General features: G+C 35.3%; 1 protein-coding gene across 3 annotated transcripts in view; it reads left to right on the forward strand.

The window, feature by feature from the left end:
- The window catches only part of CCDC91 (coiled-coil domain containing 91), a 147723-nt gene that overhangs the window by 39722 nt on the left and 88471 nt on the right, over nt 1-19530 (forward strand). For 2 of the 3 annotated variants that reach the window (XM_061988803.1, XM_061988804.1), the window contains exons 5-6: nt 1062-1253; nt 3164-3268. The exons of the other annotated variant lie outside the window; for it this stretch is intronic. In XM_061988803.1, the coding sequence (XP_061844787.1) occupies nt 1062-1253; nt 3164-3268 (297 nt within the window). The remainder of the gene's footprint in view (nt 1-1061; nt 1254-3163; nt 3269-19530) is intronic. 3 annotated transcript variants of the gene reach the window in all.

Below are 19530 nucleotides of genomic sequence, written 5' to 3' on the forward strand. Positions count from 1 at the left end.
GTGTACAGTCAAGATCTCAGCTATTTTTGTTTGTTTCTTTCTTTGAATCCTTTGAGAAATACTTAATTACTGAAAAGTCAGCCTGTTATGTGAGTGTTTGTTTGGAATAAAGGTGTTAGGGGAATGAATTAAATCAGATCAGTCAAGCCTCTCTTAATAAACGCACTGAGATGTTCCTTTCACCACACCTTCCCAAATCTCAAGTACTCTTGGCTTTCAAATTGTTGTTGAAAAAGTGTCAACTGGAATTCATTTACCAGCATTTTTCTTTGAAGTTTCTTTTCTGCGATATAAATGATTTTTCCCCCCTTTTTTTTAATGTAAAGGAAAAAAAAAAAAACCTTGGCTTTTGTTAATTGTACTACAAAATGTTTTAAACCTCACCTAATTTATTTTTGTGCTTTTTTGAAAATATGGACTTGTTATCAGTGTTTCATGTGTTTTGGATTGTGTATTCTAGAAACCTGAAATTCCATTTCCGTTTTTTTCTAGAGTTCACCAAAATGGCATTAACTAAATGTTTTAAACATGTTCCAATTACCCTTATTTTGTTGGTGAAGTCTCAAGATGAGTTACATATTTTAGCATAAATTTGTATTCGCTTTCTGTGACTACTGTTTTCAATCTAAACTGGCTGCAAACATGGAGTGAATAATCCAAGGAGAGTTTATTTTATTGTAAGCTTGATGCATTGAGACAAATTAGGCATTTTCACTTCTGTCTCTTTTAGCCTCTTGAGTATTTTGACCTCATTGGAAACTGAGAGATCTGTGCCATCTTCCTTCTTAAAGCCTTCTCCTAAAGTATTCCTGAAAAGCAGACAAGGAGATCAGAAGGACTGATGTGAATCCATCTAGAATTACTAGCTACTGTTCCATTGTTGGAACTTTCTTTTTGGCCACCACAGCCTACATATGAGAGTGTACATGGCCAATTTCAGAGAAGTGTGGTTTCAAAAAAGTTCTTAAATTCTCTAATGTCATATCGAAATTAAATTTGACTTGACTGGAATGTTAAAACCCCTATACCATTTCCTTTACTGTTTTGTTTCTTGTGTGAAGACTCATGCAGATTTTCCAGTTGCTTCTTTGAATGTAACTGAAGACAAGACAAGACAAGTTATATCAGCCATTGCTTTGACTGATGCTGAGACACAGAGTACAAATGAACCAAAGAGCTCCCTTCAGCAAGCTATTGCAAATTTAGAAATCAAGCTTTGCACTGCTGAAGAAGAAAAATTGAAAATTAAAAAGGTATGAATAGTTCGGCATTTATATAGGATTTAAATATAGTTGAATGTAGTTAAAGCTAGCAGAGATTTGCAATGCATTTTCATAGAAATTAGTTGAATTCCAGAGAAATGGGCCAAATGTAGCCAAAATACTTCTTGAGTTGTTTTTTTGTTTTGGTGTTTGGTTTTTTTTCTTCATGTCTAGTGTCAATTTTAGGCTGAATGTTTCAAAGTTTCAGGAAAAAATATTTTTCTGAGGGTTAAAAATAAATAAGTAACTAAATAAAAGGACAATGCATGGAGCCGTGTGTTTAGAAGGTATAATGATATCCCCATGTTCAGGGATTGAGTGTGTAGTCACAGAAGTTAAAAGTGTCTTTGACTATGTTTATTAACATAATAGGTATCAAATTTTTGTTTTTTCCTGGAAGCTCTGGCAACTAAATTCTTCATATTCCTTCTGATCTGAATATGATATAGTACCAAGAAAGACTGCCTGTAGTTATGCAGCTGAGTTAGCAAAAGGTCACTGAGGCATGGGAGAACAAGTTTAATTTCTCTTATCCTTAATACTATTCCTTGATAGCTATCAAGGTGTGCTAGAGAAGGAGGAAATGGTTCATTGGAAATGAGAATGAGAGTAAGTAAGTAAAGTGAAAGTCTGGAATGGATTGATTTTGCTAGGAATTAAATGTACAGAGGACGATTGGAAGGGAACCATGAATACAGACTGTAAGAGGAAATAGGTTGAGAGCTAGGCTCTGAGTTGAAGTGTTACCCAATCAGTTTCTGTTTCTACAGTTGAATCAAAAACTCACTCAACAACTGTTTTTATTATTTCATCTAAAAGCAGTATTGAACAAAGCAGACCTGCTCTTTCTGTCCTCCTTATGACCCTTGCAGTTGTGCCTTTGTTTTAATAGCTGTACAATGATCTGTCAGGTCATTTGTTTCTATACTGGCTTCCTGCATGGCTGCAGAAATAGTTGTTCATGAGAAACTGAAAGGATGCCAACAGCTTATGTGTAGTAGGAATGAGTTTGGTAGGAGCAACAGCTGCATTAAGAAAAAATAAAATCTTCAGCTCTTTTTATATAAAGTAATTTTGAAGTTTATTATCAGTAGTATAACTCTTCTTTCTCTTTACTGGTTCACATTGTGAACAGGCTTGTACAGTATTTTAAAATTGTATTAATTTTAGCCATGTAAGTAAAGATCTTTAGGGCTGTATGTGATGGGAATTCTGCCTTTTTAGTAAAACTATTTGCTTAAAGTACATTTAAAATGATGCCTTTCAAATGCAGAAAAACAAGCTATTATAAATATGGAAATAATTAAAATAGAATAGAATAGTTCCAGTTGGAGAGGACCTACAACAATCATCTGGTCCAACTGCCTAAGCACTAGAAGTTGTTACGGGCATTGTCCAAATGCCTGTTAAACACTGACAAATCAACTACCTATCTCGGAGACCTCTTCCAGTGTTTGACCTACGTCTCAGTAAAGAAATGCTTTCTAATGTCCAGTCTAAAGCTCCCCTGGCACAGCTATGAAGCATCTCCACATGTGCTATCACTGGATCACAGGGAGAAGAACTCAGCACATGAGCTCACACTCTCAGCTTCTCCTCCTCAGAAAGCTATAGAGAGCAATGAAGCCACCCCTCCTTCTCTTTTTCTTCAATTTAGACAAGCCCAGTAACCTTAACTGCTACTCGTAGGACCAGTTTTCCAGGACATGCCTTTGATTTTAAATACCTTATACTTTTTCAAAATACTGTATGAATTCAAAAACAGCAGTCAGGAGTTTTCTTGCACAACATTTTATGTCATAGTCTTCAGAAATTAAGTTACTTGGTATGATTAACTGAATCTGTATTTTCACAATTTGCAAATATTTGTAACTTCACATTTTATTTTGTAAACTTTCTAGGAATTAGAATGTTTACTGGAAAAACATAGTATTCTAGAAATGGATTTCTTGAAGGCCAAAAAAGAAAAAGTAATTTCATATCAAGATCATTACAAGACACTCCAGGTAATTTCTTTCTTTTAGTATGTTACTTTTTTTCAGGAAGATTTTGTATAGAGTACATTTATGTCTAGCAGATATTCTGTTAAGTATCTACAGGACTGTTCCAAAACCTTTTGAATTGAAAATTTCTAAGACCTTTAGATCAGAGCCTGAATTTTGACATTAGTGAGGATATAGATTTAGTTGCCTACTCGCATAAGTTCATTCTTGAAACTCAAATCACTCATCCTTATGAGCTATTTCATAGAATGAATGAAAACAAAACCACTTTACACAGTAGTTATATATTTAACAGTGTAACTTAGCATAGAGTAACTGTGGCAAATTATTTGTAAAGTGTTGAGTAACTTGAATATGTAATAGTTCTGTTGCATAGCAAAAAAATGTACATCTGTAATAAGATGCTAGACAATGGAATTAAGATTGCTTCCATTGCAAAAATCGACATTGTTCATTAGTACATGTGGCAAGTCTCATGTACATAACAAATTTTTCATTGAAGTTTTCAGGTTTCCTCCCTTGTTACAGCAGGATAACCTAGATTTACAGCATTTTATAAGTTTCATGTTGGTAATTCAGATTAATTTTTTTTTTCTGCTGTGGATGGTTTTTAAGTAGCTGTGTTACAATCCTGACTGTGGTCCTTCCTAGAATAATCTAATCTAATGTTTAGGTTTTTTTTGGTCTTACGTGTTTAACATCTTACTCAATGAAATGTTTGCTTATCTATGTTATAAGTTTTGCTTAAAAACCTTGTGATTTAGGGAGGATCATACTGGCTAAATTTAATTATCATAAACCCTTGATGATAGAAATAGTGGATTTTCATTTTTAATACTTTCTTCAAGTATTTAAGTAGTGTAAATGTTGCTGAGGTTTACAGTATCAGTCTGTATCATAACTCCTTGTGTTGGGTACAAGAGTTTTCAAGAATGGCAGTGAAAGGGTCATAATGTGCTTTGTAGAAATAACTCATGTACTTCCTCTGTCTTCTTGCTACAGCCAGAATTAAATCAGAGGTGAAAAATGACTCATGATTCTTAGACCTGACAGCTGTAATTACTTTTTGTGGCCTTTTGTTAGTGCCACTTGTAATGCCAATTCCTTTTGTCTTTCTCCTTTGGCTCCTAGAACACTAGGGTCAACACCTGTGGTAGCTACACAGTATTTTTCCAGTAGAAACAGTTGATCGTTCGTGCTGTTGACTTGGAAAGCTTAAAAGTAGACTATAGTGGGGACTCTGGCATCGCTTTGGGAACTTAAGAGTTCCCAAAGAAGATAAGACTTCCAACTGAACTGATTCTGGAATCCTATGCTATAGGTGCGCTTATTGACTTAATTCCTGATATATTAAATTTCTGTGTTTATATTTGAGTATAATATTTAAAACAAGTGCCTCATGATGTGGTTCAACCTGCATCTTATATGAATGGGCATTATTTCATGCAACTTTACTAACTCATTAGCTGACTGGCACTTCAGACATAGGGCATATTCCAAAGCTAGTTTGGAGATAACAGAGACAGTCAGTCAGATCTCAGACTCTTTTCTAATTTGTGAAGTTAATGTGCTTAGTGCCAAGACTTTATTAATCTTTGTCAACTAAGCCAGTAGTTCTTTTTTTTTTTTTTAATATATGTATATTTCTGTGTTGACTTCTGCATCAGTCAAGAGTTACAGCTGTGTTACCATGGCTCAATTGTTTCAATAAAATATGCTTTCAGTTTTTTTGATACAAAAAAATATTTTGAAAGACAAGATAGCCACATAAGGCATGTTAGAGATGTCTTCTGTGAGCTGGATTAGCATACCAGTGAAATGAATTGTATTCTGGACTAGTAACAAACTTCCTTCATTGTAAGTGTGAAAAAAGCCCTATACTTAATATGATAGTAAGACTTGGAATGATAATCACCTCTCCTGATCCGGGAGGCAGAATTCAAAGTCTTTGGCATAACATTAGCATTTAACCAATGGATTTAACCAATGGATGATAAGGGAGTGCTGCCACATTTACACCTGTGTAAAAGAGAAAACTAAAAAGTTCTGTGTTTCTTCTTAATAAAATTGGCTATAAAAAACCCTCAAGATTAAATAGAACATGTATTTTCACATTCTTAATGTTGTTTCCATATGTTACTAGAACAACCAGAGGCAGTAAAGGGGCAGCAGTGGGTTCATAGAATAAACAAATTGCAATTAACTAGTATTATAGAGTTGTTTGAATTTTTAATGCAATGGTCTCTTTGAGATCTTGAATTCATACAAGCTAGTAAAATTAGATTTATGATTCCCACATTCCTGCTTCAATGTCTGTAATATTTAAGAGGCAGAAGAACATACTGTAATTCTAACTGCTTTGCATACAAAATTTAACAGAGTTAAAAATTACTGTGGGGAGTAATTTTAGTTTTCTTGACTTGTGTGCAGGATTACAACCATAAAGTTGTACAAAGGCAATGTTAGTATTATAATTTTTTGCTTATGTAAACAGGTGCAAATGTATGTCCCCTTTTTTTGTTGTTTTTTGGTCAGTCTTATTTTTTTCCCTTCTTTGATCACATAGTTAAATAAACACCTCAGTTCTTCTCTAAATGTAAGGTGCTGCATGTTTTCAATACTGGTAAGTAATACATGGTTTTGACTATAATGTACAATTAATAATCATTTTAATCCTATAAATGTAAAATTTTGTTGAAGCTCCCTTGCAATGAGTTGTAGAAACGAATAAATACTGCATTTTTAAATCCTGATTTTTAATACAGGGAAAAAAATCAATAGTGAAATTAATACTCCTGTTTAGTAGTTGATGTTTTCTTCTTTGCAAATCAGAGAGGGAACATTTAATTTGAGAAGGGAAGATAGTGCCTGAGTTGTAGCACTCATGAGTAGGATCTTATTCTCTGGACAGATTGTTTAATAACTTTCTTTTTTTCTTTCTCAACATTCTTGCAAGGAATTTGTATTGTACCATCCACAATGATTCTATTAGCAGATATATAAAGTTTTAAACTTTTTTTTTGAATCCTAAAAGTTTACATATTGTCATTTAGGTACTTTAAAAAAAATCATAATTCCTAAAGTAACTGTTTCAACATTTTCTAAATTAAATTTTAAATTAAATTAAATAAATTTTTTGTAAATTGGATAAGTAGGAATTAATTTTCATTGTCTTTTTAATTTATACCCTAAAAAATGAAAAGTCGGTTATTAGACTAGGACAGGCAGAATTTCAGCACCCAGCACCTCATACTGTTTTGTCTGCTGCTCTAATGGGCTCAGCTGCTTGACTCAGGTATAGAATCATAGAATGGTAGGGGCTGGAAGGGACCTTTAGAGATTTTTGGTCTATATACTGACAACTGGCTTTGATGATTGACTAAGAACTGAATCATACTTTTCCTTTGCTATTTCTTTGATTTACCACAGTCATATTTGAAGTAATACTGCGTTGCTGCTGGAAACTTCTAGTTGCGGTTATACACATTTTTTCCCATCATCAGCCCTTTCTGGAAGTTAAGTAGGACCTTTTTTTAAAGAACAATATAGTTGATGTGATGTGATCCTTCTTTTTGAAATAGACTTTTTGGCAACTGACATCTGTTCTTCCAACTTAACAAATCTGTAGTTGTTTTGAGAGCCAAAATGTTTTTATTTGGAATCCTTTGTTTCTCTTCCACCTTTTTTTAGGGAATGTCTTTTAATTTTTTATTGAAAAAATTAGTTTCATTTGAATTATATTTTTGTATGTAAAAATGGTCAGATAGACTTGTGATTCCAAGAATAAGAAATAAGCCAAGTAATTTTGTCTTGATAATAGCAAAATTAAGTTTTACAATGATGTCAGAAGATGTTTGAGAAGTAAGTAGAGATGTTTGTTACTGAGAAGAATAAAGCAGCTTTGGAGAGCTGTGGTTTTGAGGGCTGAGAGTTCAGTGATATTCCAAGAACAGGAGGACAACAGCAGTTTAAAGTGAATAGAAGGTACTAATAGGGATCAAAGAGTGCAAGTTAATTTTAGGTATCACCCCTCGTCATTGCTTCCAGTGTAATCTTGTCCAAGGGCTAGTACTTCCTCTGCCCTTGTGAAGCTGCATCTGTAATATTGTGTCCAGTTCTGGGCCCCTCAGTTCAAGGACACAGCTGCTGGAGAGAGCTCAGCACAGGGCCACAAAAATGATGAAGGGGAGCATCTCCCTTACGATGAAAGGCAGAGGGAGCTGAGGCTCTTTAGCTTGGAGCAGACTGAGGGATGACCTCATCAATGTTTACAAATATGTAAAGGACGGGTGTCAAGATTGAGCCAGACTGAGAGATGTTCAGTGATAGGACAAGGGGCAATGGATTTAAGCTGGAACATCAGAAGTTCCAAAGAAATACAAAGAAGAATTTCTTCACTGCGACGGAGCACTGGAACAGGCTGCCCAGATAGGTTATTGAGTCTCTTTCTCTGGGGACATTCAAAACCCACCTGGATGCATTCCTTTGTGGCCTACTCTATGTGACCCTGCTCTAGCAGAGGGATTGGATGAGATGATATTTCGAGGTCCCTTCCAACCCTCAGGATTCTGTGATTCTGTGTGATTCTCTGATTCTAAAGGACCTTGTCCTGTAATGGTGGTACTAAGTGGTGCTTTTCTGGGCAAAAAATGGCTCGTGTGCACAAGGAACAGATAACTCAGAGTCAGGAGCAACTCTTCTGGTTTACACGTTTTCCAAGGCACCTCTTCCTTCCCAGATTCCTATGTCATTGGATTATTCTCTCCCTCTTCATTCTCTGTTTTATTCTTTCTTCTATTTCCCCACTTGTTTCTGACCTTGCTTAGCTAACAGACAAACCTTCTATGTCTTCTGTTTGCCTTCACCTCTTCCTTACCCAGTGTTGACAACTGAGGAATATAATTTTGCCTCTAATATGGATGCTTCTCAGTATTTTAGACAAGAACAAACTAGAGTCTCTAACTTCCCCAACCTCTCTTTTGTTGTTGCTACAAGACTACTGTCTATTTCTAGCCAGCACTAGACCTACAATATGTGATCCATCAGCTGTCCATGTTGTCTCAGTGGCTGAAACCTGAGGACACACGAGAGAAACTTGAAATGCACATCTTTCTTGAATAATAAGCTGGTTTGTTTTGACAATGGGAAGATGTCAAAGTTTGTGTATTTGGAATGGACGCAGATGATCCCAGAAAGCTTCCTCATATCAAAGACCTTTATATTATGCTTTCAGTGTACAAAAGCAATCCTGGCCTTGTATGAACATTCGTTTCCTCATCTCAAGAAGCAATCTTGCAGTTAGATGTCTACCAAAACATACTCTTAGATGCATTTGCAGTTGAAGTGACAGGTTCATATTCCTTATTACTAACTGGCTATGTGATTAATAAATTTTGGTTTTTATATTGGAAGATATAACAGTCTCTGGAGGAAGTATTCCCTGTGTGTTAATAGTCTAGTAAATATAGTGTATCCTTATGCAAAAAAGATATGTCTTTAAACTGTTTTATTAAAGAGTCAAAGGGCATCGTTCTTGAGTGGAAAAAATTGTAACGATGGAAGTTAACATCCAAGAATTTATTGCTGATATACTGAACCTAAAATAAAACAGGACATGGGTAATATTCTTTCTTCAAACTGCAGTTCACATTTGAAATTATTTTTGTGTAATTTCGACTACAAAGGTTATCTCCATTCCAGAGAAATTGATGAAGGAGGGACTGACAGATTTACTTCTCTTTGCAAGCTAAGCATACCTTGATGTGTTTATTACAACAAATCTGTGAACTTAGGAATTGGAAAAAAGAAATTATCTATGCTTGTCCTGGTTTTGGCTGGGATAGTTAATTTTCTTCCTAGTTGCTGGAACAGGGCTGTGTTTTGGATTTGTGTTGAAAATAGCATTGATAATGCAGGGATGTTTTGAGTATTTCCCAGGGCAATTGAGCATTTGCACAGGGTCACACCTTTTCTGTTTCTCCCCCTGCTCTGCCAGCTAGTAGGCTGGGAGTGCACAAGGAGCTGTGAGGAAGTGTTGCCAGGGCAACTGACCTGAACTAGCTAAAGAGCTATTCCATACCATAGGATGTCATACCCAGTATAGAAACTGGTGGAAGTTGGTGGAAGATCCAGACCAGCTGGATGAGTGGGAAGTGAGCAATTGCTTTGCGCATCACTTGGGATTTTTTCCTTGTTTTTTGTTACACTCTTTTTTTGTTGCTGTTATAGATTTTATTAGTATCTTTGATTTCATTTTAGTTATTGAACTGTTTGTATCTCAACTCACAAGTAGTACTTTTTTATCCCAATTCCCCTTCCCCTCCCACTGGGCTGCAAGGTACTTAGTTACCAGCTGAGATTAAACCATAACAGTGCTTTTCTGAGATAATTCCCCCTCTATGAATTTAAGAGAGAAGTTATTGTTTGCTGAAACATGATGGTATATAAGACTACTTATAGCAAAAAACTGCTTATAGCATAAAAAAGTATAGCTGTAACCTGTGTGCTATAGTTTCAATTAGGTTTTAAATAATTTCACCTTAACATGTTTAGACTGGGAAGGAAGATTAAAAGTATACACTCAACCGTTGGTTATGAAACAGGTTGTCTTGAGGTGGATCTGGAGACTAAGGGGTGACTGACACACCTGAATAAACAGAAAAAATATCGTATCATTTTACTGTCATTACTATTTCTGTTTCTGAACTATTGGAGTAGATTAAACATAACTACTTCTATGTTTGCATGCTGTCTGTACACTAGGGACAGTACTATTTAATATCCATTAATGATTTAGCTTGGTATTAACTGCAAACTTGCAGAGGGTCTATTCAGTCCCACTGAGTGGTGTACTCAGTGCAATAGTGGGCTAGTGGGCTCCTTGTCCACTATTGCCCACAGGTTCTTCTCTGCAAAACTGCTTTCCTGTAGTGTGCTGATGATGCTTGTTATTCATACTCAGGTGCACAACTTAGTGTTTACCTTTGTTAAATTCTAGCCAGTCAAGGACCTACTGAATGCCAGGATGATCAGGTCTTACCACCAGTTCCTCCCAGCAAACTTGTTGAGAGTACATTCTGCCTCACTATCCAGATAATTAAAAAAAAGGTTAGATACTATTTGCCCCAGTATTGACCCATGGGGTATGCCACTTGTTACCAGACGGACTTTCTGCCACTGATCGTAACCATCTTGACACAGGCATTCAGCCAGATTGAAGTCCACCTCACTGCACATTTATCTAATCTGTACCCTTGTGAGCTTATCTATAAGGATGATACAGGAGACAGTATCAAAAGCTTCACTAAAGTAGAGATAAGTAGCATACACCACTCTTTATCATAGAAGATTATCACGTTGATTAAGCATGAATTTCCCTTAGTAAATCCATGCCGAGTACACCTTCTTGTATTTCATGTTTCTGGAAATAGTTTCAAGGATCAGTTCCCCCATCACCTTCCTGGGAAATGAGGGGAAGCTGATAGACCTGTAGTTCCTCCGCCTCTTCCCTGCCCTTCTTGATAATAGGCAAGGCATTTGCTTTCTTCCAGTCCACAGGAACCTTCTCTGATTACGATAATTATTCAAAAGTAATTGAGACTGGTCTCACAATGACACCAGCCAGCTTCCTCTCTGCTTGTGGCTGCATACTGTTAAGGCACTATGGATTTGTTTAAATTTGTTTGGTTTTAATGTTCCCTAGCATGATTCTCTTCCATTGCAGGTTTAAGTCTTCCTTGCTTCAGAATTTCCCTTGAGTCTCAGAGTGCTGGGATTCCTGAAGGCTGATCTTAGCAGTAAAAACTGAGGCAAAGAAGGTATTTTTTCATGTCCGTCATCACCAAGGCCCCTGCCCCACTCAGTACTGGGGTTTTCCCGAGTGTTTGTTCAGCTGTTAACACACTTGTGGAGTCCTTTTTTATAGTGTGTACCAGATACCTCACATTTATTTCTTCATCTTTTTTTTTTTTAATGTTCCTCTATGTACTTTTCTTCCAGATGCTATTTAAAAAAAAAAAAAAAAATCAAAATCCATTTTATTACTAATTTCATAGCTATTTATCTTCACATCTCTAGCCAGATTCAAAACCAGGTGGACTATGCTTTTGCTAACCCCATCCCTACATGCTTGGAAAGCAGATCTGTGTTCCTTCTGGATTACCTGCTCCTGCTTCTATCTCTTACATGTTTGTTTTTTATGCCAGAATTTGGTAAGGAGCTCCTTGTTCATCTGTGCGGATCTCCTGCTACCTTTGCTTGATTTCCTGCTTGTCACAGTGGACTATTCCTGAGCGTGGAGGAGATGGTGCTTGAATAGCAACCAGCTCTCTTGGAGCATTCTTTCTAGGATCGTATCCCATGGGATACTTCTGAGCAGACCTCCAAAAAGTCCAAACCTCCTGAAGTCCAGCGTTGTGCTCCTTCCCTCCCCTCTCCTGAAGACCAACACATGGTCACTGCAGCCAAGACAGACTGGCACTGATCTTCACATTCCCCAGACATTCCTTCCCTCCTTTTAAGTGTCAGGTCCAACAGAGCACCTCAGAGATTGCTTCTCAGTCACCTATGTTAGGAAGTTATTGCAAATATGCCCCAGGAATCTCTTGGACTGCTGTGTTGTCCCTCCAGCAAATACTGGAGTGAATAACATCCCTCATGAGGATCAGGGCCTGTGAATTTGAGAGTCTTTCCTGTTGTCTGAAGAAGGCTTTATCTACATCATCTTGCTGTAGACTATCTGTTCTGTAGCAGTCATATGCAGCAATATCTGCTGTGTTGATGTCTGCAAATCCTGACCCATGAGTTCTTCACTGATCACCTACCGCAAAACAGAGCTCCATGCATTCAAACTCCTCTCTCATGAAAAGCAACAAGCTGTTGTTACCTTTCTGATCTTTCCTTCTGGAAGAATGCATTTATGATTCTGGAAAAAATGTTTTGCGGGAGACTGGAAAGAGATCTTGGAGGTAGGTACTTTTTGTGGATGGAGTACTAGAAAATGTATGTTTTCTCACAGAACTAATATATGACTTACATCCTGTTAAATACCATCCTCTAAGAAAATATTTGCCTTGGGTTTAGGTGCAGACATAGAGGAGACAGAATGCTAATAATGAAAAATAGGTGTGAAAAAAAGTTATCTACTCTACCTGCAACTAAACTTATAAATGAGATTCCAAGAAATTTCATAGATCACAGCAGGGATTAAAATTACGGAACACTGAAAATGGAGCATTTCAAAAAAGGAACTTTCACATACAGCAATACATCTTTTTGCTGAACTGTTAAAGGTATTTCTGGATATGACAACAATCCTTTGCCCACCTCTTTTCCTCTTTTTCAAGTGTGTGCCAGATACCTCACATTTATTTCTTCGTATTTTCTTTTTTTTTAACATTATTCTGTGTACTCTTCTTTCAGACACTATTTTTTTTAATTCAAAGTCTATTTTATTACTAATTTCAGAGCTATTTATCTTTTTGTCTGATTTGTTTTTTTTTTTAACTCCCAGTTCTGATGTCTTCACTCTTCTAAATTAATTTTCCACAGTATGAGGAAGAGCAGCTTTTTATTTGTTAGGAAAAGATTCTGCATCATTGCTTTCTATTTTCCTCCTAACATCTATTTTATTAATTATTTTACTATCTTGTTTCAGAATAATTAATTAGAAGAGTAAATATAAGAGTAAGCATGCTAATTTTGTTTTAAAAATATACTATGTTCAGTTATCTTCTATTATGTTGTTGTGCTGTTGCTTCACAGCTTTGAATGCCTAACTTGCCTTGTGTTGTAGTATTCAGTCATACAGCATGCCTTTTGCAGTTATGTACTTTGTTGGGCTCTCTGATTTTAAAGATATGAGAGAAATTATGCTTAGACAATTTTCATTTTTCTAACATGTGAGTACATAGAAGTAAAAAGCATGGTTTTGGAACAAAGATTCTTGTCCTGACTGCTTTCTAGCTGGCCTGACCTGTCTTATTCCTGAAGAGTAGCTCTGCAGAGTAAGACCTGTGAGTCTTGATTGATAATAAGCTAAATATGAGCCAGCAGAGTGCCCTCATGGCCAAGAAGCATTAAGAAGAGTGTGGCCAGTAGGTCAAGGGAGGTTCTTCTCCCTCTCTACTCTGCCCTGGTGAGGCCTTATCTGGAGTCCTGTGTCCAGTTCTGGGCTCCTCAGCTCAAGAGGGACAGGGAAGTGCTGGAGAGAGCCCAGCGCAGGGCCACCAAGATGATCAGAGGAATGGAACATCTTTCATACGAGGAAAGACTGCAGGAACTGGGGCTGTTTAGTCTGGAGAAGAGGAGATTGAGGGGAGATCTTATTAACATTTATAAATATCTAAAGGGTGGATGTCAGGAGGTTGGGACATCCGTTTTTTCTATAGTAGATAGTAACAGGACAAGGAGTAATGGGATGAAGCTGGAACACAAAAAGTTCCACTTAAACATAAGAAAAAAATATTTCACTGTGAGGATGATGGAGCCCTCGCACAGGCTGCCCAGAGAAGTTGTGGAATCTCCTTCCTTGGAGGTCTTCAAGACCCACCTGGACATTTTCCTATTTCACCTGATCTAGGTGACCCTGCTTCTGCAAGGGGGTTGGACTAGATGATCTCTAAAGGTCCCATCCAACCCCTACCATTCTGTGATTCTATGATTCTATTTGAATACATTGACTAATTAATATGCATTGTGTTGCAACACCATCACAGCTTCTCCACATCTCTATTTGTGCCTTCACAGTGAGTATGTTTTGTTAGATGACTAGTATTTTTCTTTTTTTTCCATTTAAGATGAAAGATCTATTTGAAACAATTATAAAATGTCCAAATATATTTAAAACCAATAAATTGAAGTTATTTAGCATCAAACCTATCTCATCAAGATTTTTCATTGTATAAATGTATTGTTGGATTTTTGGAAAGATAATGGAAATATGCAAAATGTACTCAAAATAAAGAAACTCATGTAGCGTAGAACTTCGATAATTGTACTGTTAAGGCAATGTTTCTAGATCAGTTATTTGTTACTTTGTCCTTGAAAAAATGTGGTGAGCAATGTCAAAGCAACTCCTTGTCTCTGGATCCTCTTGAGTTGTGTTTGTGTTCAATGTAAGACATCTGAGACAGTTTAATTATTGTAAGTACTTAACCATTGCTCACTATTAAAATATTAAATCTTAGCCAATATTAGACAAAATTAGCCAATACAAAACAGCATGTTTGTATTTCATGTTTATATACTTGGGAACAGTAAGATGCATAATAAATACTAGAATGAGATTTTGAGGAATTGTCCCTTTAACTACTAAATCATCTTATTTGATTCATAGTTCATTTATAAAATATGACTGGCTGCAGGATACAGCCTACTGCAGTGGTTAAAATCTTATTGCCTAATTAACATGTTACTTCAAATATTTTTTTTTTCAATCTGTATCAAATTTTAGCTATATATACTACACACTTGGTGTTGCAAGAGTTGAAATGGATAATGTCAATTGCTAAACAACCTTATTTTTATAAATATAATCTAATTCACATACTGGAGGCTAATATGTAACTAAGAAAAGACTTGTCCACCTACATATCAGGTCTATTTGTGCATTCTCTGACAACTTGGAACATTTTTATTAATTATGCCTTTAAGATTTAGACTGTTATTACTTGAGGACACTGCCACATTTTTAATATGTAGGCAAAATACGTGGCTTCTTAATTGTAACAAATAAGTGTTGTAAACAACTGCAAAGGTGTATAACAGTTATTTATAGCTCCTTATGCTGGAATAGCAGTTACAGTGGTAAAATAGTAGTTGAAGTGATCACAATAGAATATGAATACAATAACTTTATATCGTTAAAGTTTTAAAGCTACCACATGATTATGGTACATATTAAAACATTAAATAATGTTTGGGTGGAGGATCAGATAAGGTATAAGTCAGCTCTAATTATCTACCAATATCACTAGATTGCTGGGGTTTTTTTTCTTTGAATAAAAATACATGTTTTTTAAGGCCAAAGCAATTTTCCGGTGTATATTCTTACACTGATTATTTTAGATTCTGCTTATAGATAACCATACATTAATTGCTTTTAGTTACTTCACTATTACTGTTGTTAAAAAAAAAGTTTTGCAGCTGACACTTGTATAATTTTCTTTTTCCTTCTTAAAGGCTTAAAAGGTCCAGAACAGTGTGTGAGAACTCTTTTACTTTTTTTGTCTAAGTTTTTATCATTTAAAGAAAACTGATACTAATGAAAATTAGGACATCTGTTCTTAAACCTGAAGGATGTTGAGATAAAACAGACTTTCACAGTCCTATGCAATTTCTTAAAAGTAAATCTATTACTTATATGTGTTTCTAGATAGATAATATTTTGGTTTTGGATATACATTAAGCATTTAACCATCCTCAAGCAAATAGTTTCAGATGGTTAACATTAATTCTTAGAATGCCGTAGTGAAATAATAACCAAAAATATGAAAATGCAAGTCTGATTAATGCTTAAACTGTATTCCAAGATACTATGATAAAGGACTGAGGACAACTTTGAATTTCTTAATGCCTTATAATAACTTCGTATATACTAAGAATTATTTCAGCTAATAATTTCAGTGCACAGTGTAGTTCCTTTTTATGTAGGGAGAACAATACAAGTTTCTATGCTAGTTTTTCAAAGAGCTGAGGGTATGGGCTGAGTTTTGATGTATTATAGAAAGAAGCAAGTGTGTTATTGAAAAGCAGATTTCCACTCATCTGCTAAGTAGAGAGCTAGGTAATGTCAGGAAAGCTAACAAAGAATGAACATAATTTGAGCTCTAAAGTAAGAAATAATGAATATTCTGAACTTCCTCTATATTCAAACTGTATAACTGGAAGAGTATTTTTTATGGTTGAAGAGCTTTGTTGTTAGTGATAAATAAGAAAATGAGATAAACCATAGTTTCAGAATGTGTTTCAGTTTGTTTCCTGCATTTGTGGCACTTTTTTGGTGAAATATTTTGTTTAATAAATAAATAAACACCCTCATAAAACCCCAAAACCTGAAACAACTCTTTGTTCTATTTAATAAATACTATTTAAAACTACTAAGAATATTTTCTTACTACTGCAGTTCTATAAGAATGGGATTTTTGTAATTACTTTTGTAAGTAAGAAGACACCATCAAAGATTATTTACTCTCATGCTTTTAATTTTAATGTAACAGTTGCAATTTCGTTGACATTTTTAATAGTGAGTTGTGCTAAAGACTTGGGCTTGAACACAGAAAATTTGTACTAGATTGTGATGAAATTAGCTGCTTCTAGAGAGATTTTGCTCTCCATTTATTCTTGAATCTTCCAGTGTTTATAGGATATTCTTCAATGTTATTATCACTTCGATTGCATCTGCTTCATTCAGGAACTTCCCCTTTGTGAATAGTGACAAATGTAATCTTTTTCACTAGAGGAGAACAATTTCTGGGTTCCGTATGGAGTGTGATTATATTTTTGCCACTTGAGAATTCCATTACCTGCACAGAATCCCCTGATGACCAGTCAGAAAGCAGCTGCATTCAACCAGTATGGTGAGAAGTCACCTCAGTGAATGGGACTTGGACCCATTTCTTAAAAAGGTTAATTTTAACCATGTATCACTTAAACATATTCAACGGTACAGTTTTAAGATAGATTAAGCAGGTTTTAGATATCTTATACTGTCATTAGTTACTGAAAATATGGTGACAATGTTAACTGAGGAAAATTATTCAAGGCTTTATGGTATTCAGCCAAAAATGCAGTGGACATCTCGCATGCAGGGAGAAAGAGGATATTGTAGCTCTCTTGGAACAAAGACTACAAGAATAGTCTGAAAATGTCTCATATTTTGCATAATATTTTCATGAGAGAGTTCTCACATGAATGAGGGTCTAGTGGTGTTTGCCCCCTCTTACATCAAGGTTCTTTGTCTTCATTTTCTTTTGAGACACATTCTTTTGCGAATTGAATATTAAATAAAAATAGCAGCTCTTTGAGACATGTTGCAATTCCTATGATAATATTTCATAAACTTTCAACACATTCTTGTTCAGTCACCACCAATTAAATTATCTTATCGTATACTAGTCACTGACATAGCTGATGAATCTTCTCTTGCACAATAGAAACCTGATAGTATTTTTTTAAGGATGAAACAATTTTTAATTCAGTTTTTGATGTTTTGTGGTTTTAGTCTCTGTTACACTACTAAGTTTTTAAATGTGGTCTCCAGTCTTTTAAATAGCTTTACATATGCTTAATAAATCTGCATGCATCTAGCAGAGGAAGGCTACATTCCAGCAGGGTTTGCTTTCACATTTTGAAAATACTTTTAGCCAAGAGCCTTACTGTAAAGCAATGTTTGTGCCCCTCTGAAGAGGGGAACTGCTCAGAACAAGAACGTGTCTTAATCATGATTTTTCTCATCTGGATTAGCCAGTTTGTGGGAGGTCTGACGTAGTGTAAAATACCAAGAAGTTTCAAACAAAATTATACTACAGCTAAAGCTTTCAGTCAAATTCAGCCCTAATGCTACATCTTTTAAAAATCTATTTACATTTTAATTTGTCTTATACAAGAAAGAAAGCTTGAGCTTGTTTCTGCATCTCTGCCAGCTGGCTTCTAGGAGGGAATGAAGGAACTCTCAAAAGGAGTGGTCTTAGTTTGTAGTTAGAGGAAATGATATTTGTATCCAAATTAGAGTCTCTTTGCTTCTCCCTCTCACTTTTTCAGCAACAGGAGGGTTCTTGTTCTTATTATTTAGTCCTGATTGGAGAGGGAAATGTGATCTCTATTATTTCTTTTTTTTTTTTTCTCTGTATTTACTGTGGGCTTTTGAATGAGGCTTTTTGGTGGTATTGCTTTGTGGATTTGTGGTGGTGGTGGTTGTTTGTTTGTTTGTTTTTTTTAACTGCAGCATATTGAATAGTTTAAAGAAGGGAGCTATGTAGAAAGTTACTGTTGTCCAAATGAAAAACTTAAAAGATTAGAACCATGGTTTTAGCATCATTTGAAGGAAGGACAGAGTGAGCAGGTGGAAGAGTGTATTCTGCAAACAATATTATGGTGAAGTGAAGAAGATCTAGAGAGTAAATGAGTATTCGATAGAAAAGACATTCTTTACCTTAAAGGTATGCATGGTATGCATATGCAAATCTTTGATGGGAGTGCAGTTCTCAAACTAAAACAACAGGAAACAGACTCTAAGGAGACAATGTCACTTTATCTCTGTTTGGGCAGATCTTTTTTTATGTGGGTTTTATTTGATTTTTTAGTTCTTTCCTTACTGAAAGCTTTCCTATGGTGGAAATACTCTTTGCATATCCACATACAGCTTCAACTGAAGTAAATAAAAGTTTCAACTGAAGGCCAGATTTGACTTAAATATTGTTTTCTACCATTATTACTGTTATTTGTGGTCCATCCTTCAATTAATATTCTCATCTTTTGACTAACTCATGTTACAAAAGAAATAATATTGTTTCTCAAGAGATCTTCCTCACAATTTCTTTTTTTAAGTGTTGATATCATCAAGATCAAGAAGTAAATGCAATGTGTGAAGTAAATAAAATAGCTACATCACTGTCAAGAATTTTGAATTTTATTCCTCTTAGTATGTTTTGAAAACATGGATGTATGTCTTTTTTCACTATGGATTTAGAATTTTGCATAATTATCTGTATGAATCTGTTTGCCTTTTAAAGTCAGTTTCTACAATAGTAACAGTTTTTAAAAGTTGATTAAATAACATAGCGTAATGAACTATAATTTAAAAAATCCTAGCGGGTCTATTTGTTTTTCAATGAAGTTGCTTAAATTAAAAATTTGGCTTAAATTAAAAAATAAAAAACCTTTGATTTTTGGTGATTTAAGAGTCTTCTTTGCTTAGAGAGAAATAATAGATTAAATATATAATTCTTTTAATAGATTGATTGGATTTTCCCTCCACTTCACCCTCAGAAATGTAACTTTTCAGTCTCTGGAACAGGTAGTTTTGCTCATAGTTCAATGACATTAGTGTTTCACAGTAATAAATAAATACATGTTACAGTATTCACATGTGAATGCTTTTTTAGATGTCTAGGTCTGTCTGTATCTAGGCTTCAAAGTATGAGGGGAGGGGGGTGTGGGTTTGTTTTTTGGTGTGGGGTTTAGTTTTGTTTTTGTTACAAAGCCTGTACAACTGGAACTTCATTAATGACACTCGTCTTCGCTAAGCAAGTTCTTACACACAAAAT

This window comes from Colius striatus, chromosome 1 (assembly GCF_028858725.1).
Source record: "Colius striatus isolate bColStr4 chromosome 1, bColStr4.1.hap1, whole genome shotgun sequence".
NCBI lineage: Eukaryota > Metazoa > Chordata > Aves > Coliiformes > Coliidae > Colius > Colius striatus.